The sequence below is a fragment of the Phoxinus phoxinus genome (genome assembly GCF_949152265.1).
Source record: "Phoxinus phoxinus genome assembly, chromosome: 15".
NCBI classification, from domain to species: Eukaryota; Metazoa; Chordata; class Actinopteri; order Cypriniformes; family Leuciscidae; genus Phoxinus; species Phoxinus phoxinus.
In genome coordinates, this window is record NC_136890.1 from 6183653 (window position 1) to 6207656 (window position 24004).

Consider the following 24004-nt stretch of genomic DNA (forward strand, 5'->3'; position numbering starts at 1 on the left):
TAACTGAGGCTCTACAGCGATCTGTCAGACACATTAAAGAGCCACAAAACTGTATTTATTGTTAAAATTTCTTAAAGAAAAGAGAAAATTTGAAAGTTGAGACCGATTCATATGAAAAGTAACCTGCTCTGTTCTGTCTATCGGCAAGTTGTCAGTGTCATCTTTGCTCCGAGATGTATTTTTCTCTTCGTGAGAACATGATGAGCGGCGTGAGAGCGGCATGGCTTGTCAGATATAGCAACAGTAACTAAAGATGGCGGGATATTGCGAACGGTAAATTAGCGTGAGATAGCAATTCCAAAAAAAGGCCGCTGGGAATGGAAAGTTCTGCACGTGATCTACTGATAACGCGTAAATTAAAGAACACAGCTGGAACATTTCCATAATGACCAACGCAATCTAACAAGAGCAGTACAAACTAGCTCTGGTTTAAGACATGCTTTTTTGCAGCGTTAAATAATGGCGTAAATACCAGTAAATTGACTAGAGCAGACCTTAGTAAATCCCCTTGCATGATTCATTTAAATACTCTCCTCCCATAAATTCTGCGTCTGAAAGGGAAACTCCTACAAATGCATAAGCAATAAGGTCAGCCGCAAAAATAACCCTGTCCATGCCTTTTCAGTGCTCATTTTTCATTGCATGTCTGCATGTGCATCCTGACATTAGTTCTTTAACACAAAATAGGGGTTTGCGCTGGCGCAAGCTGTTAACAGGCCCTTATCATTAACATTTGGCATGTAACTCTTCATGTGTTGTTGTTTTTAACAGACAAAAAAAAACTGTGCAATTTGTTGAGAAGAGGTGTGCAATTACTTTACGATTTACAATTTCTGATAATAAAATGGGTGAAAAATCCCTTAGATTTATCATACCAGGGCCAGTAAATAACCACCTAGCAACCACCCAAAACACCCTAGCAACAACATAATGAAATAGAAACTACTCAGAGCACCTTAACCACCATATACTGTAGCAACGCCTTGACAACCACACTAGCATTGCGGCAGCAACATCTGCACTTTCACACTCCTTTCTTAAGAAGATGTATCTTCTAACATGAAAAACAATCACCCCTCCACAACACAATGCACAAGTTTAGTCCCTGAGAGGAGTCATGTTTAGTCAAGAAGCATGGCACACATCATTGGGAGAGACAAACAAGAATGCAAGAAAACGCTTTAGTATCTAGTAGTCAGCAAAGATTATTTAAGTGAACTCTAATATATTAGTTGCACTTTTTAAAGAGGACCTATTATGCCCTTTTACATAGTCTTGATTTAGTTTTTGAACAGGATTTCATGCCTGAATGTTCAATAAACACCTTTTTTCCCCCATATATTTCATATTGTTGCAGCTCCTCTCTTCCCAGTCTGTCAGTTACGTTCTGTTTAGTTCCTGTCTCCATGAAACCCCTCCTGGACCAGTGTGTTGTGATTGGTCAACAGCTTAGAGCATGTTTGGGAAATCCCATGAGTTTCAACACAATATAACTCAATCAGGCCTTGCCCCTATTTATTTTTTTGTATCCCTTGGGGGGAATAATTTAAATATCATTATTTATCATTATTTAAATGAGGAATATTGTGAAATGTTGGAAGAAAACTCAAGACTACAATGGAGGCGTTTCAGGGAGTTCAGAAACAGTGACACTGACATAGAGAATAATTTTTGCTGAAGTGACTTTGTAACTTTTTATGTTCAAACAGCAACATTACACACTAAATAAAGTTGGAAATGTAAAAAAAAAGCATAATAAGTCCTCTTTAATATTCTCCATGAGAAGCAAATGTTATAATAGATTAAGTGTGTATTAGTAATTATTACAGCTCATTAAAGAGTCGAAGCACAGCCTTCCTTCAGCATTCCTCTTTTTCAATTTCCACAAAGGAAACCCACTTATTCCGCCCAGAACAATGTGTCTTTCCAAAGCAGTCCTTAATGAAGGTTTGGCAGAGAGCTGAGAGGTGCTTACCTTTGATTCCAAACTTTGAGTTGCGTCCAAACTTCAGAATGACAAGCATCAAGATGAAGCCGGTGAATGTGATTGCTGCAATTCCCACGACCACGTACACCTACAAACAGAATGAAGAGTCTTCAAAGAGCAGTCACTGCATTCAAAGCTTCATTGGGTAAAAATACTTAGTCTCTAAGAGATTTTGACGAGTTTTACAAGTTTGCTGTACTAAAAACTGATAGGTCATACATCACAGATGGCTTAAAGGGATAGTTCACCAAAAAATTTACATTCTATCATTAATTACTCACCCGTAAATAAGACTTTTGTTGATCTTTTTGAAGATATTTTTAATGAAATCTGAGAGGTTTCTGTCCCTCCATTGACAGCTACGCAATGTTTAATAAAGAGTTCATAAACAGATAAATAGATTGATAGATTGTAAAAACGAATCCATATGAATTGAGTGGTTTAGTCCAAATTTTCTGAAGAGACATTAATAAACATTCATCAATCCACACATCAGTTGGGGTAAAAAGAAGCTCAAGCATGTTCGCTTGACGCGTGAGAACCAATGAGGTTCATTCTCGTGTCACGCATCACGTTTGAGCTTCAGCAAGAACCAATGAGGTTTGTTCACACGCGTCAAGCATGTATTGAGCTTCTGTTTATGTTCACTGATCAATGTTTATATGTGAATAAAAGCCTAAATTAAATCTGTTCATCATATAAAGCGAGTCTCTTCAAAAAATTTGGACTAAACCGCTCAATTCATAGTCTTACGATCTCTTTATTAATTTTTTTGAAGCGTCAAAGTTGTAGTTGTGTAGCTGTCAATGGAGGGACAGAAATCTCTCAGATTTCTTTAAAAAGATCTTAATTTGTGTTCCGAAGATGAACGAAAGTCTTACGGGTTTGGAACATAACAATAACAACATAACAATGCCATAACACTGAAGTAATACAATTTATAAAAGTGTATTTGTACTTTTGATGAAATGCATTTGAAGCTGTTGTAAAATTATGATAAACATACATTATATATAATTGTGTCAAGCATGAACAGCCTTACTTGACTATATTACTTGTTAATTCCAATTGTTAATATTAATAAAAGTAACCATTTATTAAACATCAGTGTCAATTATCATATTTCTGTTGCTGCCATTTAAAATAAGAGTTACAATGATTGTAACATTGTTAAGGGGTTTTAGGAACTCCACCCTACATTGTCCGTAAAATCCTACTTGTGATAAAATCACCGTAACGCACAGACTTGTTTTTTTTATGTTGATGAAGTAAAAAATTATGAAACTTAAGAATAATTAAATTTCACTCACAGCAACTTTGTCCTCAGGCGGCCCAAGAGGAGTGTCATCTGTTTGGAAGAGAATGAACACTAAGATATATGTGCATAGATTACAAATATATAATCTATAATTGTGTATGTTCCTGTGTCTTTTTCATACCTGTGGTGGGATCTCACGCACAAGACAAACAGAAGAAGAAAACGTAAGAATTATTATGAATTATCACTTTTTAACAACAAAAAATTTAATAAAGATTTCATAACATTATAATTAATATGTGTATTATGTAATAAATGACTAAAAAGCAATAGTACACCCCAAACTGAAAATTATCAACATTGACTTGTGTTGATCCAAACCCATATGACTTTCTTGCGTGGAACTTAAGAAAATCATAAGTCATACGAGTTTGAAATTACACAAATGTGAATAAATGATGTCAAAATCTTGGGGTGAATTATGGCTATAAACATTCATAATATTCCATAATTTAATTTTAAGTTCTTAAACTAGACTCACCATAATACAGCGGATCAGTAACTGATTCTGATGAATAGACAGGAAAAAATAAAAAATAAGGCAACTTCGCAGACACATTCATAGAAATTGTTTTGATTTTACATTTATTCCTTTAGCAGATTTGGTTGCGTGCTAATTTCAACTCACCGTTCCACGGCTCATGCATGAAATGAGCAAATATTGCCATGCTGTCCTCTCCGTATTCATTGCTGGCCATCAGCGTGTATTTTCCATTGTTGATGTGCGTGGGACTGTCCAGGTGTAAGCAACCGTGGTATTCCCCCTCTGAATAATCGTGGATCTTGGTAAGGATATAGCTGCACTCTTCCACGGGTTGGTCGTTTAATAACCAGCTCAGTTTCGGCTTTGGGTTACCCGCCACGCTGAAGGGAATGCACCAATGGTGGTCTGAGATCGCATCCATCAGCTTGCTGATCACAGGGGCAACTGGCATCCCAAATAAATAACAAGAAAAAAAAACAAGATAGCAAAAACAAACTTAAATACTTAATGTTTTACGGTAGCATTACAGGCTTGGTCTTATTAAAATGTATTATTTGCTGATTAAATAGTTATGTAACACTTTATTTTACAGTGTCATTGTTAGATGTTACATTTAGTTACTGTAGTAATAACTATAAATGATGCATAATTACGTGCAACTAACCCTCAACCAAAACCTAACCCTACAGTAAGTACATGTAGTTAATTCATATTACTCTAATAAATTACTATAATAAAGTATAACCAAGAATCAAATTAAGGAACTTCTTGTTGCTGATAAATGGATTATAAGGAATATATCGGAGCGATAACTGTTCGCAAAAACAGGTCATTCAGTAACAACCAGCTCATTAACATTAATCACCCACTTTTACTTATCACATATTCAGCAACTTGATAAACAACATTGTGATGTATAAAGTAGTACATAATCATATCAAAGATCATTTATATATACAGAAATCTTAAAGGTACAAAATTGTGTTAGAAAGATTTAGGGGTTAGAAAGATTTTTTGGTTACACTTTAATTGGTAACACTTTATTATTTTACAGTGTCCTTTGTTACACATGTTACATTACTGTAGTAATAAATACAATAAATGCATAATTACATGCAACAAGCCCTAAACCAAACCCTAACTCTAACCCTGTGGTAAGTACATGTAGTTAATTATGATTACACAGTACTTACATGCATAGTTACACTGTGACACAGACAAAAAATAAAGTGTAACCCATCATTTTAAGGTGACCTAGTTACATTGTTCCTACTCAAATAAGTACTGTGTAATATTTCATATCTACATGTACTACTATAGTTATGGTTAGGTGGTTGCCCTTTATTTTACAGCATGTGTACTTACAGTGTTTACTTACCTAAGAAAGTACTGGGTAATATAACTACATGGGTTAAGGTTAGGTTTACGGATGGGCTCAGGGTTAATACCTAGTGATTATTATTTTAATTACTATAATAAGTACATAGTATGTACATTAGGGATCAGGGCTGTAAAATAAAGTGCTACCGGTTTGGTTTATGGTTAGCTACTTGTAATTATGCATAATTTACTGCTATTACTACATGCAGTAACGTGTAACTAAAATAAAGTAATACCACAATAAATTGCAAGGATGCATTAAATTGATCAAAAGTTAAATAAATAACGGTATCCGGAACAATTGTTTTCAACATTAATAAAAAAAAAAAAAATGTTTCTTGGGCAGTAAATCAGCATATTAGACTGATTTCTGAAGGATCATGTGACACCGAAGACTAGATAAATGGTGCTGAAAATTAAGCTTTGCATTACAGGAATAAATTACATTTTAAAATGTATATATATATATTTTTTTTTTGCATCAAATAAATGTAGCCCTTTGGGCATTCTGTTAAAAATGTCAAAACTTGGGTAGTGTATAAAAAAAAAAAAAGATAAATGTAATGTCTAGTATAAATGAGTAGCAATTATAGCAGTATCCAAGACTTGTGCAATACTTCTCCTAAAACAGTGGGTAAAACAGTGGGCATCTGTTGGTTTTACAGCTGTGTGTTTCTCTTGATAACTCACACAGTATGTCCAGATGCACAGACGCCTCAGACTCTCCCACCATGTTATCAGATCTGCAGGTGATTTTGCATCCGTTGTCCAGAGAAGAGACATTCAAGAGCTTGAGCTCTGACATCTGACCTGAGCCTTCTTTCTGGGGGTGTGAGTTACAGCAATGTCAATGTCGTTTCTATTTAAAGTTCATGCAATAGAACTCCTACAGATTCCTAGCCTTATTGTGGACAATTCACTGTCGCATGTTATTCCAAAGAAAACAATATTTGTCTTTAATCAAAATGTAATCAGTTGCTCCTCTTCTGAAATGACTTTCCTTTTCTATTGGCGTCACTTAGGCGGCTGGCCAATTGGATAATGTTAACCAATAGCTATTCGGGGATTGTTGTTTTGGGGAATATCCTGTTACGCCTCATTAAGAAAATGGTTTGCAAATTGCAATATACATTAGCCGCTTTTCCACCATTGGGACGAACGGTTTAGGAATTGGTTACGGTTATATTTCCACTTGAGCTTGGTTCGGCACATGCATGATTACAAACCGGTTTCTCTGTAGCTGGCCAAGCACGCTATTTAAGCGAAGCAAACACAAGTTAATAATATAAATATCTGATCGTCCTTCATATTGCGGTCACTATTTACATCTCATACCTCATATAAATTCTTGCATTTCAAAGGCCATTTGTATTACATTCCAAAGAACTCTGATATCAGAAAATAAAATCATATCTGTGCCGGATGGGCCGGATCGGCACAGAATGGAACGGTTAAGCAGTGAGAACGGTTTGGCCCGATAGTGGAAAAGCGGTTATTAAGGTGTTTTAGCCCTGTTCCATCAATCAAAGCCTTAAAGGCCCACTGGAGTGCCTTGAAACGCGCAGCATTATTCAATGTGTTGACATAATTTCCACTGAAACAGGAAGACAGGGCGGGACATATTGAATAGCTCCTCCCCTTTTTTTAAATAGCCAATAACGTTTCGTTTATATCACAGATCGACCAGAGCTGTTGAGCTTAGTAAAGCCGCAGTTCCCTCCTAATCTCTCACCGTTTCTCCTTATAATCTACACCAAATCGCTTTAAAATACAGCATTCGGTGCAGAATTCAAATGGATGCGATGCGGTTCCTGGTCTGCGCCGACACCGAACCGCTCTGTGCTATCGTGCCTCTGGACCGGAGCAGAGTGTGTGCGCTGCGGTGGTTCACGTGACTTCATTCACCCCAATGGAAAGCATATTTTCACTGTCTAAATCATTCCCTATATAGTGAACTATGTGCCAATCACCATGTAGAAAATGTGTGAACAAGTGACCGATTTCAGCCACAGCTTCAGGGCGGGGCTTCAGATTCTAGAGAGCATTTGATTGGACAGAAAACCTGATTAGAGTGATGTCATCAAGATCATTGATCCATATTGGCGGAAGAGAGAGACTAAGTTTTGAATGCTTATATCTTCTAAATTTCATTGTTTTAGAGCACACTAGCTTATATATAACAGTAAGGCTAACATATTTATACTAAAAGGCAAACAATTATTTTTATTTCATGGGGACATTAAAATGGTAAAATCAACTAAATCTGTTAAATAAATAAGCAATCCTCTTAGCAAAATCTAATCCAAATGTCATAAATAAGGAATAGCTTTCACAATACATAACTTTCATAATGTATCATCAAAATGACTGTAAAAACAATACTGGTCTGCAATACAATTTTAAAATGCTATGGCAAGACCTAACAAACTAGAGAAAATAGTGAAATGAGATGGTGTTGTTACCCATGATCCTCCAGTCTGGATGTTCTCTGTGGCATCCACACGAAACGAAATTGCAACAACCAATAATAATTACAACTGAAGAAGTTCGAGGTGAAGGTCAGAATTACCTGGTGCGCTGAGTTTAGTTTGCAGGTGTCCCAGTTCAGATTCGGCGTGGGCATTCCTGACGTGTTGCACACCAGCGTCACATTTAACCCTTTCCGCATCGTCACTTTTGTGGGTTTGAGAGTCACAGTGGGGAGAACTAGAAGGAACAAAAGACCACCAACCAGAGCGTTTATACACTCATTAACAATAAAGTACACTCTAAAAAATGCTGGGTTGTTTCAACCCAATTTTGGGTAAAATATGGACAAACCCAAATGTTGGGTTAAAAATGTAATGTAAAAATTTAACCCAACGGCTGGGTTTGTCCATATTTTACCCAAAATTGGGTTGAAACAACCCAGCATTTTTTAGAGTTAGAAAAAAATATGTTGTCTAGGGTTTACAGTGTCCTTGTTACATGTACTTACCATAGTAATAACAGTAAATTATGCATAATTACATGCAACTACTCTCGACCAAATCCTAATCATACTTAGGGTATATTAATTATACCTATTAAGTACACGTATAGTTAATATTACTCAGTACTTATATAATTACACTGTAACAATGACACCTTAAAATAAAGTGTAACCAAAAAATATCTAAAGAACATTTGGAATATATATTTTTTTTTTTCAAAAACTTTTAAGTCTGAATTTGCCATTCAGGACATGACACTTATAACAACATAAAAAAGGAAAAATATTATCTGTATCTGTGTCTGAATCTTTGAGTGAGCGAGTGAACTTTCCAGTTTTCCATATATATATATATATATATATATATATATATATATATATATATATATATATTACAGTATATATATATATATCAGTATATTATATTGTTTCAAATGACTAATTTAGCCATTTTCAGGTTATTTTTAAAGTTACACAGAGAGTATGTATTTATGTATTATGTATTTATGTAAAAGCTTTTAAAATGTATAAATGTATAAGATTTTTTTATTTATTGAATCACTTTAAATAAATGTAATCCAAGTAAATTAGTTTAAACATGAGGGTTTACAATTTTTTGTACTTTTTTTTTTTAATTCTCAAAAACATAAACCAAATAATTGTTGTGATCTATAAGAACATTTAAATCTTCACCCTTTATTCAAGTATTATTAAAAATGTGCACTGTGCTTGGAGTTGATTATTTTATTTGTGATAACGCAATGAAATATGCCAAATTGTGTGGACATCTACCTGGGCCGGGTTTCCCGATAACGATGTATCTTAGCTCTTAAGAGCGCTCTCTACGTGCAATGTTACGAACGCTCGCGGCAATTCCACGCGCGTTTCCCAAAAATGCACTTAACATGAACGCGCGAGAACGCGCTCTACGTGCTACTTAAGAGTCGCTGTCCAATTGCGAAGTGCTGAAATATAACCTTATATGGATTCCTATTCTGAACGTTTAACCGAATAATCGTCATCTGTTGTGGATTAGCAATCAAGACAATCAAGTCTATATAAAGCACCAACAGGCGGAGGCACTGACAAATGGCTGAAAAAAAAAAAAAAAAAAAAAAGATACCTTTCAAAAAGATTACATTAAAGAGTGCCCTTACTTAACAGGGAGGAAGACGAAGAGGTGGAGGAGGTGGAAGAGGAGGACGACGACTAAGATGGCATGGGACCACAAGGCCAACCAAGAAATCGCCAATACATGGCTGGTTTTCGTGCACGTCATTGACAGATTTTTTTTTAATTCATTCCTATTTTGCCCATATTTTCCACATTACTTCTTTTATATATTTTTTTGTTAATTCATTTAATTTGGGTGTGTATTTCCAGCCCGATCTCATCCGAAGGCGTCATATACTTACGCTGTTGACATTTCGTTCACATACGACGCGCATAGCACCCTTTCGCGTATTTCTATATTTTTCTTCCCTTTTTAATTATTTCATTTATAAATTCATGTAAACAAAAAACGAGTATAATAAAGTGTACAATAAAGTACAATCAAAGTTGCAGTGTGTTAAATCTATATAAAAATGTAATCTGCCGGTTGTCCTGCAGGTGTTCTTATAAATCTGTCTTCTTACGATGCACTTGGGGATGTACGATTACTCCAGAGCACTCGTAGTTCTACGAAGATTTTCAAGTGCTACTTAAGCTACGATGCTTTTGGGAAACAGACCATAATATTAAGATCAGTCGTACGATCGTTTTTACGATCAACTTAAGCTTACGATGCTTTTGGGAAACGCAGCCCTGGGCAGTCTGTCAGTCATACAAATATATTAAGAACACATAAGAGAGAACCAACGAAATATTAATAACTGATTTTGTTGCTTGTTGTAGTCAATGTTTGCTTTTTCCTGTGAGCGTTTTGTATTTATATGCATTATTTGAACAGTAAAATAAAACCTATGTTGCCTTTTTTTAACCAAATAATTTTGTCAGATAAACACCTTAACCATTTTTTTTCTTCCCTCATATTAAAAATATGTATATAAAATATTTTCCTTATATTTTGATGGTTTAATTGAACTTGTAATGTCTTAAAAAAAAATTGGACATCACTTTTGGCCACTACTGTATCTATATTAAATTTTATGTATTGCTTTAAATAACTTTTAAAGAAATCTTTAATTTTATTTAAAAAAGTGGATATTTTCCGGGTATAGTTAAAGGGGCACTGAGATATGTATTTGATCAGAAATTTAGAAATGTAATCACTTTAAATACATTTAATTTTAACATGAAAAAAACATTTTACATTTTTTTTAAAACATTTGACCAATTCTCAAAAACAATAATTTTTATGTTATGTTACGTTACGTTGTTAAGTTATATCATATTAAAATATATTTTATTGAAATATATTATATAAAAATAGTCTAAAAAAATCTAATTTTATTTCTTATTTTCTAACAGCCAATAATTTTTTTAAGTGAAACTGAAGTGTATATTTGTATTAAATGTAGCTCAGATATCTCCATCGGCATCACAGGAACACCGCTCGAACCCGCTAGGCTCACGGCCTCGAGTGCACACAGCTCTGACTGTCTCCGTCATGAGTGGACAGCCAAATCAGATCTCGATCTCATCTGCTCCCAGACTGCCGCAGGTTACATCCTTATCACCGCGTCCCGGGAATCTCTTTCTGCTGCCGGAAACGGCAGCTCACGCAGCTATGATCATTTCAAGACTGTTTTATGTTTGAAGTTAAATATGCATTAACCAAACACAACACACACCTAAAGTCTGTTCCGACTGGATTTTCCCATAGCAGCTCCTACTCTTAAAAATCAGTTCTCCCAAAATGTTTAAAGTCCGCGTGAACCGGAAGTTGAAAACGACTTTTCTCCAGTGTTGTGACGTATTTCCAAGTGAAACTGAATATTGAACAGAGGGCAGGGTTTTACTTTAGCGCTCCTCCTCTCCATCTCTGCTCATAGCAGACCGTGTGTTCACCAAAGCGTGTTTAGCCAGCTGAAAACGCTAGGCGCTCTGCTGAAAACGCCGAGCTGGTTTGTCAGTTTTCACAAACTGAGAGCGTTTTGGCAGTTGAAACATTTAGCTTGTTATGATACGGAGTATCCGTGAAAGTGTTACTAGTATCTCATTTCACACATATTTTGTTGTTGATTCTATATTAAAATGTCTATACAATGTAACATATTTTCTCTGACTCTTGTTTAAAATGATTTTGTTCCGTTATTATAATGCTTGTTGTTGTCATCTGTTGACGTTGTACAAGCACAATGTAGCGGTTGGTCGGTGTGGTATTAGTCCCGCCCCTCCTCCACTGTGATTGGTCCGTTGGGTAAAAAGTGACAGCGATGAGCGCTGCGTTTTACCCGAAGTTGAATATTCTTCAACTCTCGGCGACCTGTAAAAAACGGCGAACGCTCAGCGCTTCAGCGTGAAAAAGACACTCAGCGCCTCTTTACGCTCATGGCGTTTAAAAACGCGGCGCTCCCGTTGAAAACAATTGAAAAAACACGCCAGCCGCGTGAAAAAAACGCTTTGGTGGACACACGGCCTAACGGTTTGAGGGGAGTGGTTAAGCGATTTCAACCAAAGCGGTCAAACTGACGTCATCAGAAAAGGAACGCCATTCCAGACCGGAAGTAACTTTTCAGATTTTGATTAAAGATTACCACGGGAAACTATTTTTTTCTTTGTATTAACTTGCACTGATTAATTGTTCACTACAAGACTAGTAATATGCGCTAACAAAGTAAATAGGGTCAATTTTGATTTCATGTCGACTTTAATACTTTCATTATTTACTCATGCTCACGCCATTCCAAACTTCTGTGACTTTCTGCGGAAAACAACAAAAGACATTTTGAAGAAATATCCATACAATGACAGTCAGTGAAGTCTAAAATGTCACTGGACCCCATTGACTTTAGAACAAAGATACATTTTTCAAAATATCTTCTTTTGTGTTCAGTCATACAGGGGTGCGTTTCCCGAAAGCATCGTTAGCCAACTATGTTCGCAAGTTCCGTCGTTATCAGCATAGTTTAACGACTCGGCGTTTCCCGAAAAGCATCGCAAAGTTGTGTGGTTGGAACGAGCTTGATTTCTTCAACGCGGTACATCGTACTACGGTAGTGAAGCAGTGAGTAACGGCGTTGTACGGGAAACGCACCCCTGGTTTGGAACGACATATGGGCAAGTGAATCATTTTGGGGATTAAAAGGCATCAAGTTTCTCTTTATTGTATTGGCAAAACATGTTCATCTGGCACTTGAGATGTTCCAAAAACGATGGCAAGTTAAAACGAGTCAGTGGAGCAGCTTATTTTCTTTCATGGCACAAAAACTGGAAAAGAAAGGCAGCATTTGGCCACAGGCCAGCAGACTCTCGCAGCAGAGTCTAAATGTCTCAGTGTTTTTGCATTCTGGGGATCCCCCCCGTCTGTCTCTATTTTTCCCTTTTCCTCCCTCTCTCTCTTGTCCTCTCTTCCTCCCTCGAGGCGCTTCTGCTGTGGTATTGCTTAAAATAGGCCTGGCTGGAGGCTGATCTGTGGATCAATAATGATCCGCGTCTCAAGCCGCAGCCATAAAACTACAGCCTGGACAAATCACATCTTACCAAACAAACAAACCTAAACTTCAGTCTGGAATATTATATGAGCGAAACCGCAAGTTTCCTTTCAAATGTGCGGATCCTCAGTTATCCAGGCCATAGTGGAAGGCCTTAGTTCATTCTTTCAACTGGCATCCGGTTTACAGATTTCTTAATCAGTTTTAGGGGTTTCGATTCTTAAAAGCTTGTACTAAAGGCCAGTGTTGGTGTTGTTAAGTAAAATTACAACTGTTATAACTCATTTTCGGTAATTGAAATAATAAAACAGAATATAAATATTATATGAAAAACTGAAATTAAAGGATGTTTAGAAATGTTGCCTTTGCGACTAACTGAAATAAATTAAGTTGGAGTAATACAATTACTCAAATTTTAAAATGAAATAAAAATATAGTAAAGCTAAATCGACACTCTAAAAAATGCTGGGTTGTTTCAACCCACGTTTGGGTCAAATACTGTATGGACAAACCCAACCATTGGTTTACATTTTTTATATTACATTTTAAATCCAAATAATTTTTTTTAGAGTGGAGAAGAAGTAATCAAAATTACAAAAGCACATAACAAATTTACTATAACGTAATATTAATAAATTACTATTAATAAATACTAAAATAATAAACTAACACTGACAAAGACACATTTGAGTGCCTCTTATAAATCAAATGATCCATAGATATTATTTATTATTTATATACATATTATCATACCCCCCCCCTCAAATTAAGCAGCATTTTTACTGCAGTCCTTTTTTATAATTCAATGTAAACGCGTATAATTCCCTTACATGTGAAATAGGATCCAGCACTGCGCTCACAAGCTAAGGGTTAATGGTTCCCGTTTTTAACTGTCTCATCTGTGCAAAGTCTATAGTACATTACGACAGATTCGCAAAACAATCTGTGGTGAAATGAACAGTCAACACTGTTAAAATCAGAAACGATCAAGGTTCTTGTTAAAAATCTGCTTCAGCCACAGGTTTCAAACATCAGGATCCTTCAGAACTATTTGCAGAGAACCAACTTTTGCATATTTCACTCACTTATCATTAGTTACAGTCTATCAATAATCTAACCAATCTTATCTCACTGTGTCTGGGCAGGACTGTGACTATCTTACATCAGAACGGTTGGGAATCATGGAATGTTTGTTTTTTTCTACATCGTTTCAATAAATGGCCTAAAATTTTTAGTTCTTAAAGTTACAGTACATTTTCATAGAGCTCCTATTGTATATCGGCTCTTACTCAGAAGATCAAGGATAATTCGATTACTCATGATATGACCCCTGTAAAAGGAGAGTCTAGACTCGGTTGTCCATGTGTTTTCTTTATCAAGCAATTCTTACCACAGTTGGGCAGTGTGAGCATAGCCAGAGCTCTCCTCTTCCCCCCCTCCTCCACACACATCAGCTCCTCGGACTCCTCTCCTCGCCACTGCTTCATCCACACGTTATCACACGCGCACTGCAGAGTATTGCCAGCCAGCAACCTGCCACATACCAATGCACACAAGTGTATTATAACATGCAGTACTCACACAAGAACCCAAATAACTCGACATGTAAACTGGTTGGACTACATCGTTCGTAATCAGGATGTATCCAACCCGATCTCACGGCAATTCGTACGAATTTTACGAGGTGGCTAATTCGTACCAATTCATGCGACTTCACTTGTACGATTTTTGCTAAACCGTACATATTTTACGAGTTACCAAATTTGTATGAATTCGTACGAAATACCTACCCCTGACCCCGCCTCTAAACCTACCCATCACGTGGTTATTAATTAGCCACCTTTTAATCACTCGTACGAATTGGTCGTGAGATAGCGTTGGATGCATCACACAATGGATATGGACAGTGTTGAGAGTAACACATTACAAGTAACGTGAGTTATGTAATCAGATTACTTTTTGAAGTAACTAGTAAAGTAATGCATTACTTTTAAATTTGCAACAAATATCTGAGATGCTTTTTCAAATAAATAACGCAAGTTACTTTGTTTTCCCCTGTATTGACTGAGAGCTCTCCTGTCCTCATGTGAGAGAAATCGGAAGTGAATGTAGTGTATTTGTGTGTGTGTGTGTGTGTGTGTGTGTGTGTGTGTGTGTGTGTGTGTGTGTGTGTGTGTGTGTGTGTGTGTGTGTGTACACAAACCTGCAATAATTAAATGCTAAATCACATTAATATACTTTATCCATTTAATCTCACTTTATTTACCGATGTCTTTTCTGCTGACCTCGATGATCCAATTCAAAGCAAACCTGGCAAGTCCAGTTTGTCAGACAATATTTTCAAGAGTGTCGGCACTGGCTCAAATTTACTAACAACCTTGAAAATGGACTATTTTTGTTTTCATTATTTAAAAAAAAAAATACATTTACTTATGAATAGCTTAGAAAATGAAATATTTGAATCACCGAAACCAAAACAAACAAAAAACATAAGGTCACACTAGACACAGCATACACCGATAACTGTAATACATCTTCAATAAACATTGCGAGACTCACAGGGAGGAAATGTTTAAATGATGAAAAGTCCTCCAGGATAGATACGACAGATTGTTCTCTTTGAGATTCCTGAAAAAGGAGGCAATGATCAGCACTGATAAAGATGCATGCTAAATTCCCACAATGTCAGATGTTTGTAACTTTGTGCTAAATTGAACCTCCGGCTCGTCCAAAACCAAAACACTCACAGATATTGTAGTTTCATGTTGCTCTCAAAGGCCTGCCTCGAAATATATGTGAGCCTCGTGTTTGTGACAGTTCTGAGGGATAAGACAAACACCGATGTCATAAATGTCCATCTCACCGCATATAAAGAACGTACAAGTCGTTCCACATTTTAATACTCACAGGTTTCTGAGGTTCCGGTACAAGTTGAGATCTTTTTCATTAATGGCTGTGAAACTGCTTTGATTTGCAATGTATCTGTAAACAGCAACAAGAGCATTCTCTTTTAAAAAGCATCCAGGGTAATTCAGAAAATACATCATGCTTGATAAAATACGGCCTTGACGCTCCTAACCTAAAGGCCATCAAAATGTCTTCATTGGCATTATTTTTGCAAACATATTGTGTAAACATACCAGAAGCAGCACTGAAGAGAATATAATGACAATAATAATGTGGTTTGCACTAGCAAAATTACTTTGGCACAGTAATTCAAGTACAATAAATCAAATTGAATAAGACACAATTATGCAAGTTAATGACGCTGAATTCATTGGCTGGCTGTTTTTAAAGAGTTGACACAACATGCATGATCACCTTCAGTGACCCCTGGCCTCTTCTGTATGACTTACATGTCTGTGATATTCTCCATCTCTGCCTCGGACTGCAACATTGGGAAAACCATAATACTGCGCTCCGTATCCACGCACGAGATCCGCACGCCCGTGCACGTGCAGAGCTCCGGACAAGCGGTCCCGGGCCTCCAGAGCGCGAGCAGCACCAGAACCAGAACCCAACGGAACCCCCAGCCCGCCATGCCGAAGCCCCTCGACAGCAGGCTCATCCCCGGGTCCTCGCCTCCAGATTTAACACCCCTGGAAACCGACGCGTGGAGAGGAGGCAGCGCAAAACACACGCGCCCGCGTCTGGAGCGTCCGAGCGCGAGACACGCAGAACGGATCGTGAGACTCAGTCGACCTTGTCTCGGGCGTCTATCTCCTCGAAGTGCTCGTATTCCTCTCTCCCCTCTTGCCTCTGTGTGTGTGTGTGTCGCTCTACCTCGAATGATGCTGGCGTTAAATGCAGAAGACGCGCACTTGAGAAACGCGAGTGCTGAAGTGAGGGAGCGCGAGCGCTGGATGATGCGCATCTGAGGGGAGGAGACGAGGAGAGGAGAGGAGAACAGATCATTAAAGCACTTTATTGATTATTGATAACGTGTGACATCCTTAAACCGATCAAGACTTGAGACTTTACGTTAAGGCGTATGGATAAATCGCGCATAGCCTATGTTGTGGTTCTGTTAGGCTTATATATATATATCATGTCAATGCAAGTCAGGACAGTTGTTTTATCTCCTTTCAGGAATGTTGCCCAGAAATGGTAATGACAGACACTAATCAGCACAGAATTCCTGAAAGACTAAAAACGGAGGAAAATCGGAGCTACGTCATGAGTGACAATCGCTGTTTGAAACATCAGGAGCCGCGGAGACACAGCAGTTTCATTCGGGGATGAATCAGTTTTTGAAATGTATTTTTAAATGAACGAATTGTTTTCGTTTCTACTCGTAGTTTTCGACTCATCCCCCTGAAGTATTTTTCTTTTGAAGCGCGTTTTCAAACTGGGGTCCGGCCGGGTTCCCATAGGCTACACTCACGCAAAAAGAGAGAGAGCCTTTTTTTCTTCTTCAAGATTTACGCATTTCAATTAATTGTGAAATTCTATCTAATTGAATTGAATAATCCTTACATATTATTCATATTAAGAATTTTAAGTGAGTAAAAAAAAAAAAAAAAAAAAAAAAAAAACTAGAGCTTAGTAAAACATTTTGTATTAATTTTAATGGAATAAGGGAATGGGGAAGGTGATTCGAATTCATAAATGTGAAAAAAAAAATAGCCTATGTTTAAATTTAAGTTTAAGATTTATACAAAATGTTTTATTAAGCTTTAGTTGTTTTTACTCGTTTAAAATTCTTAATTTATAGTAGGAATAATAGGCTATGTAAGGATTATTCAATTCAATTTGATGGAATTTTATTTTACTGTTAATTGAAATGGTAAATCTTGAAAAAAAGGCTTATTTTTTTTTTAGTGTGGGGGCCACAAGGGGGTGCTAGGTGTCCGTGGAAAAGTCCAAAGAAAGCAGTGTAAAGAAAGTTAAAAAATAATAATAATTCGATTAAACTAAATACATTATTTATAAATTAATTAAATACAACACAAAAAAAATAACAAAATATGTTAATTGATTAAAAATAATACACCTTAAAAATGATCTAGCCTACAGTATAACAATAGTGAGCAGGAAAAAAGCAATACTGTAACATAGAAACCAGCAATGACAGGATTCGTTCAGAATTGTTACACGAATTGTGATAAAATAATGACCATACACAATTAAAGTGTCTGGTGATGATGATAAGCAATGTATGATAGGCTATGCTTTGTTGTCTAGTCATGTCTAGATATCTTTTGATATTTCAAACAGTGATCGTCACTCATTATGTTTTTAGAGCAATTGCCATTAACTGTCAGCTAGCGGAAGTGTGAGTGTTGGCGGCATTGGTTGCACATTTATAATTGTTTATTTATGTCTATGTGGTGTTTTTTAAAAATATGCTTTAAGACAAACTAAATTCATAACCATTGCTCAGTATTTTCTCCTTAAAACCGCAGTGAATCAAAGACTTGCTGGTGTTTCTGACGTCACAAACTAGTAACCAATCAGATCAACGTGTGATCGCCAAGGAGTGGATCTCTGAGCTGCTGTGAGTGAGTGGAAGTGGAGCTCATTTGCATAATATAACCGAGTCTAAGGGTGAAGCAAGGGTGTAGAGTTACTTATATGCAAGCTATTTTTTCAATAATCAAATTATTGACAGGGGAACTTTAACTAATCGAATTTAATAACACAAAAGGGCACTCACTTGTCGCTGCCTGGTTATTGAACGAATCGTTTTAATGAACCGATTAGGAACAGCAGCTCGTTACCCGGGTCCAGAGCCGTCAATCATTCTAATGACGTCAAGATTGACGCACGACGCGGGAAAATAAATCAAAGGAGGAGAATTAGATGAGCGCACAAGTGGCAGTTTACGTGCACTCAGTTAATGACACTCAAGTCTTTTTAAGCCAGGCCCCAGGACCAAAAACGCATAAACCATAAAGATAAAGCTGTAGAATAAAGCCAGGAATATGCTTGAATTTAACAGATGGAATTTAGGATTAGGCTGCTTAACACAAGATATAGGCTACGGTACTTCATTATGAAAGCCCTGCCTTGTCGTGGTCTTGAATTGTGCATACTTTTTTTCCTCTACAGAGAATTATTATTATTTATTGTTTTGCACCTTTATGTAACCAGCAGGAAGAACATCTAAACTGGTTCATTAAATTGTCCATTCGGGATGTAGAAATGCAGAATTACATTCCACTGCCGCCATCTTCTGGTTCACATTGGTATTCGTTTAAGGACTTTTAAGCAGTCAGTGTTAAAGGCAAGCATCATTGTTATCATGTAAGAAAGCTATTGTTTCTTATATTTAGGATGACGGATTTAAAAGTCGTAGTCGTTTGTGCTTTAGACATGAATGTAGTGTAGATTGAGTATAGTTGTAGCATTTGTTGCTTTTTGCTCTATACTGCATAAAGACTATAAACATGGGGGTGTTTTTTCATTAAATGTTTTGGTCTACTAACAAAATAAAGTCAAAAGCTACATATTTCCACAATTAATTAATTTACTATTAGCCTACTACTTATACTACACTGATTTTAATGTAGTATTAGATATTATGCCTATACATGACAGGGATTATAATGAGATAAAAAAAAAACAGTTTTAATTGTGTGTGTGTGTATATATATATATATATATATATATATATATATATATATATATATATATATATATATATATATATATATATATATATATATATAAATGTGTGTGTTAGTTCAGTATTTTTTGTGACTTAATTTCACTGATACATTATGCACTATCAGTGCAGTGCTGGTTTGCCAGACATGATTTAGATAAAGCCAGGATTAAACCTTAGTTAAGTTAGGACATTTTTTACTTTTATAAACGTGCCTTAGATTAAAAAATCAGTAGTGCATCTTGAAACAAAACAATGACTGATGTATTTTAAGATATGTCAGTGCAAATTACTTTCAGTTAAAACAGCTCAAACGTGCATTTTAGTCTGGGACTAGTCTTAAACCTTGTCTGTGAAACCAGGGAAAATTGTCCCAAAAACAATAGTTTGATAAAGACGAAGCAGTAATTCCAACCGGCACAGCTTGTTTTCATGATCACCTTGCTGAAAACCTGGTCTTAAAACCCCTCGAAAACATTTAAAGCTCTGACCGGATCAGCTCCTTATCTGTGAACTTTTAAATCCAAACTCATCTGTTAGATTTCTGAGGTTTTCTGAACATCCCGAGATCTATATTCAATTTGAGAGGCGACTGTGCCTTTTCTGTTGTTTACCAAATCTGTGGAATAGTCTTCCAGTTTCCCTCAAATTAGTTTAACTTTCATCAGAATTTTTAAAAACTTAAAAAAGTTAAAAACTTCTACTACCCCCCTTTTCTCATTGCATTGCGGGCTTTATTGTTCATATTTACTTTTATCTTTATTTTAGTTTGGTATTATACAGCAGTGGTCAACTACTGTTGTTTTTATTATGCTTTATAAATAAATTGTTATTTGATTTCATTTAAAACTAGCTAAACCAGCTATGATCGGGCTGGTAGACCAGCTAAACTGCTTAAGCTGGTTTTAGCTGTGTTTTTTTTTAACCCCAGCAGGGCAGACAGGAATAATGCAAGAAAAAAAAGCATTACTTACCCACATTTGCAGGAATATAGTCCACATGCTTCAAATGTTCCTTGCAAAGAGAAGACGCTAATGTGAACGTGCACACACATGAAGACGAGAGTTATAAATTGCATGAGAAGGAAAGATTTCCGGGTAGGTAGTATTCCATGTATAAATACAAAAATAAACCAATCAAAAGAAAAAAATACAATAGATAAAAATTTCACAAGACGTTATACATTTACATAAAAATTCTAAAACATCTTCTGGAAGGATCTCATTGAAAAAGTTGGAAAGATTTCCTGAGTTACACCTGCACCCTGTTACTTAATATAGTAAAACCTCAAATCATCTGGTTTATTGGGGAATAGTATGCTAAGACACACTGTACAACCTCTCAAAACACAGTAGAAAGCACAAGTGATGTTGAAATGCTTTATTATTTTTTAAATTGATAAAAATCACAGAAGACAAAAATGTAAAACCCACAAAAATCGAAAAAAACAAAAGTATTTATGAAAAAAGAATGCAATGAATCCTGGAATGTAACGTGGTATGCATTTTTAAGCCATTTTCTTGAGACTGAGAGAACCAAAACAATTTATTCCACTCAAATCTCGTTGAAACCACAGACCGAATCAGTGCAAACACGGTCAGGTTAGGGTTAAGAGAATAAGTAGCGCTCACTTCCTCCTCTCTTTCACTCTTTTCTGTAGTTCGGAGCATTCTCTGTCCGAGACCGGACTGGCGCTCAACACGACTCCTCTTCCCGTCGGGTCCACCTGTACACTCATCATACAGCACATATCCACCAGCTCTCTCTGACAATGCAGGATCCCGCTGTCGGCCTCGCTGCGTCTCGCCGGGTCTTTCCGCAGTTCTCGGACCTCTGTTGCCGAGAAGCCAATGAGATCGGTCAGCATGGCGTCAGACAGATCCACGTCCAAGTACCCGGTCCCATCTGATATGGTGGCTCCCAGTTTCCACGCACCGCCACTGACGCGCAAATTTCCCACCAGTGTGACAATGAAAGCTTGCAGTCGTAAAACCTGAACCCTTACGGGCGGCCAACTGCGTGCCTGTAGTGTGCAGAGGTACACGGGGACTGGAGCGTCTCGTTCGCAACCAGAAGATCCACCTGTGTTTGTAGAGGAACTTGCACCAAATGTATCCAGAGCTTCTGGGTGTAAGGGTAAGGGTCTGCTTTGGTGAGGAGTCCTGGAGCGAAAACTCAGCGGGTTAAAGTCTTTAGTTTTGGGATGGGTTGGTATCTTTAAGTCAGGATGCTTGTGTTCCCGAGGCAAGACTTGTGAATCTATCGGGCTCATCACACTCTCCAGCTCCTCTAACGGGATGTCATCAAAGTCCTCAGGAATGTAGTCCATCATATCGTCATTGGCGTTTTGCGGAACATCGTCAAAATTGTCCGGAATACTTCTGAAGTCATCGTCTGGGATTTCGTCCATGTTATCCCAGTTGTCTTCCCTGAATATGGGCGTCGCTTGCGGACGGGGTTGCGAGTGAAAGTGAGACGGTCTGAATGAAGCTTCCGAAGTCACGCTGTCATAACCACTGTCGGCTACCTGATGATCCACCACAGCCAGAAGCTCCCGGTCATCCGGTTCCTCGCCTTGTGGATGGTTCTCCTCAGGCAAACCAAGAGTCCCACAAAGCACTCTGCCTTGAGAGTACATCTCCAAAAGCTGTTCCACCTCCCCACCCAACACCTTCACGTTCTCCGCTTTCAAGAGCAACACCCCTAGACGTACGACGATCGGCCCGACTAGCTGTAGCTTCGTGCCGGGAGCCAGGTTCGTACTCAGAGCCGGGATGGGCCGGTATTCCATACCCTCCAGACTCTGCACTCCATCCGTGAGCTGCAACATCAACACGCGCGTGGGCTTGGCCTCCCACGGCCTCTGCGTTTCCTGCGTGACAGCCGACACTTGATCGTTGGAGCGGTCGGTGCCCCGGATACGCTGGAGTTGAGTGTAGGCGGGCTGGCTGATGTCTAGTAGAGAGTCCATCTGAACACAGTAACAGCTGTCCAGTTCGGTCTTCAGCACCTCCGAAATCCTTTCGGGGAGAACCGGGTGGGCCAGGTCTCGCAGGTCAGTCAGCAGCCATTGCTCCAAGACACGCTGATTCAGCTGCGACTGAGGCACGGACTCTCGATCCGCCTCCTCCTTTATCCAGTTCACACAAGCGTCCAGCCAGGCATGAGGGACTTGGACGTGGCATTCGGAGTGCAGCCATGCCTGGGTAACCTGGACTTCACCCACTGACATCCTCTCACTGTCCCACACACTAGAGCTTTACCTTTTAAACATGGAAAGAGGCAAATGTGAAGTAAAGATTTAGCCTAGACTTTTAAATTAACCCATTTATTAAAACCTTTTAATTCTACGGCTTCCACATCCAATTATGATTAACATTTTATCTTAAAAATGTCATTGTATGATAAAAAAAACCCCATTAATATTATGATATATAGTTCCAAAGGTTTGGAAATATTACTATTTTTAATGAAAGAAGTCTCTTATGTTCATCAAGCCTGCATTTATTTAATCAAAAATACAGAAAAAAACAGTAATATTGTGAAATATTATTACAATGTAAATTAATAGTTTTCTATTTGAGTATACTTTTAAAATATAATTTATTTATGTGATGCAAAGCTAAATTTTCAGCATCAATACTCCAGTCTTCAGTGTCACATGATCCTTTATAAATCATTCTAATATGCTGATTAATTATCAATCTTGGAAACCGTTTTGGAAACAGGATTCATTGATGATTAAAAAGAACAGCATTGATCAAAGGAAAGAAAAATATTGACCCCAAACTTTTGACCAGTAGTGTATATTGTTACAAAAGATTTCTATTTGAAATAAATGCAGATTTTTTAAAACCTTTTTATTCATCAAAGAATCCTGAAAAAGTATCACAGGTTATAAAAAAATGAAGCAGCACAACTGCTTCCAACATTGATAATAAATCAGCATATTATAATAATATCTGAAGGTTCATGTGACACTGAAGACTGGAGTAATGCTACTGACAATTCAGCTTTGCATCACAGAAATAAACAATAAATTAAAAAGTACATTAAAATTGTAATATTTCACAATATTAGTGTTTTTTCTTTATTTTTGATCAAATAAATGCAGGCTTGATAAGCATAATAGACTGTTCAAAACATTCAAAATAGTAAACTTTTGACCGGTGTGTGTGTGTATGCTGAATTATTATTCTTTTTAAATACTTTTTTGTAATAAAACCCACACAATTTGCAACTTACTACACTGTATAACACTAAACTATACTATGTACGACATTTTTATGTTTAGTTAAAGTAGATACCTTACCATAAAATGAGTAATTCCACCTTTATTCCTGTGCAGGCTGCATGGTGTCTAATCTGAGAGCGCCACTTTGCTCTGATAAATGTGTTGCGATCATAACGTCTTTGCCTATACTACGGATCTTCTCGTAACTCCCTTACATCGACTACTTTACGTTTTGATCATTCACAAAATACTAAGAAATATCACAATTAGACTCATCCCATTTCAAAACACAACTGTACTTTCTACGACTAACTAGTCGTGCTAATCAGGAAAGCGGTCAATGATGGTTGGCGTTTCAGTTGACCAATGATTGTCCGTGACGCTGCTGGAGTTTCGGTTATGCTGGGGTTTGGACCAATCAGAGC

At 37.2% G+C, this 24004-nt stretch overlaps 2 protein-coding genes across 2 annotated transcripts in view; both read right to left on the bottom strand.

Annotated features, from left to right (window-relative positions):
* ntrk2a (neurotrophic tyrosine kinase, receptor, type 2a) overlaps positions 1 to 16836 on the bottom strand; it is a 53364-nt gene extending 36528 nt beyond the window's left edge. The window contains exons 1-11 of the mRNA XM_079636623.1: positions 16095 to 16836; positions 15646 to 15720; positions 15486 to 15557; positions 15298 to 15366; positions 14129 to 14271; positions 7739 to 7875; positions 5860 to 5992; positions 3934 to 4233; positions 3787 to 3813; positions 3298 to 3335; positions 1976 to 2075 (exon numbers count right to left, since the gene is read on the bottom strand). Of these exons, the coding sequence (XP_079492749.1) occupies positions 1976 to 2075; positions 3298 to 3335; positions 3787 to 3813; positions 3934 to 4233; positions 5860 to 5992; positions 7739 to 7875; positions 14129 to 14271; positions 15298 to 15366; positions 15486 to 15557; positions 15646 to 15720; positions 16095 to 16612 (1612 nt within the window). The 5' untranslated portion in view covers positions 16613 to 16836. The remainder of the gene's footprint in view (positions 1 to 1975; positions 2076 to 3297; positions 3336 to 3786; positions 3814 to 3933; positions 4234 to 5859; positions 5993 to 7738; positions 7876 to 14128; positions 14272 to 15297; positions 15367 to 15485; positions 15558 to 15645; positions 15721 to 16094) is intronic.
* A 3874-nt stretch (positions 16837 to 20710) lies between these two features.
* On the bottom strand, positions 20711 to 23985 carry rmi1 (RMI1, RecQ mediated genome instability 1, homolog). Its single transcript, XM_079637968.1, has 2 exons — positions 23658 to 23985; positions 20711 to 22608 (listed from the first exon to the last, which is right to left on the bottom strand). Exon 2 carries the CDS (start codon positions 22575 to 22577, stop codon positions 20973 to 20975), a length of 1605 nt encoding a protein of 534 aa, XP_079494094.1. The 5' UTR covers positions 22578 to 22608; positions 23658 to 23985; the 3' UTR covers positions 20711 to 20972.
* Positions 23986 to 24004: the final 19 nt, after the last annotated feature.

What these genes read in the sequence shown, in the direction of transcription:
- rmi1 (XM_079637968.1), bottom strand. Translation starts at nt 22,577, where the DNA reads ATGTCAGTGGGTGAAGTCCAGGTTACCCAGGCATGGCTGCACTCCGAA.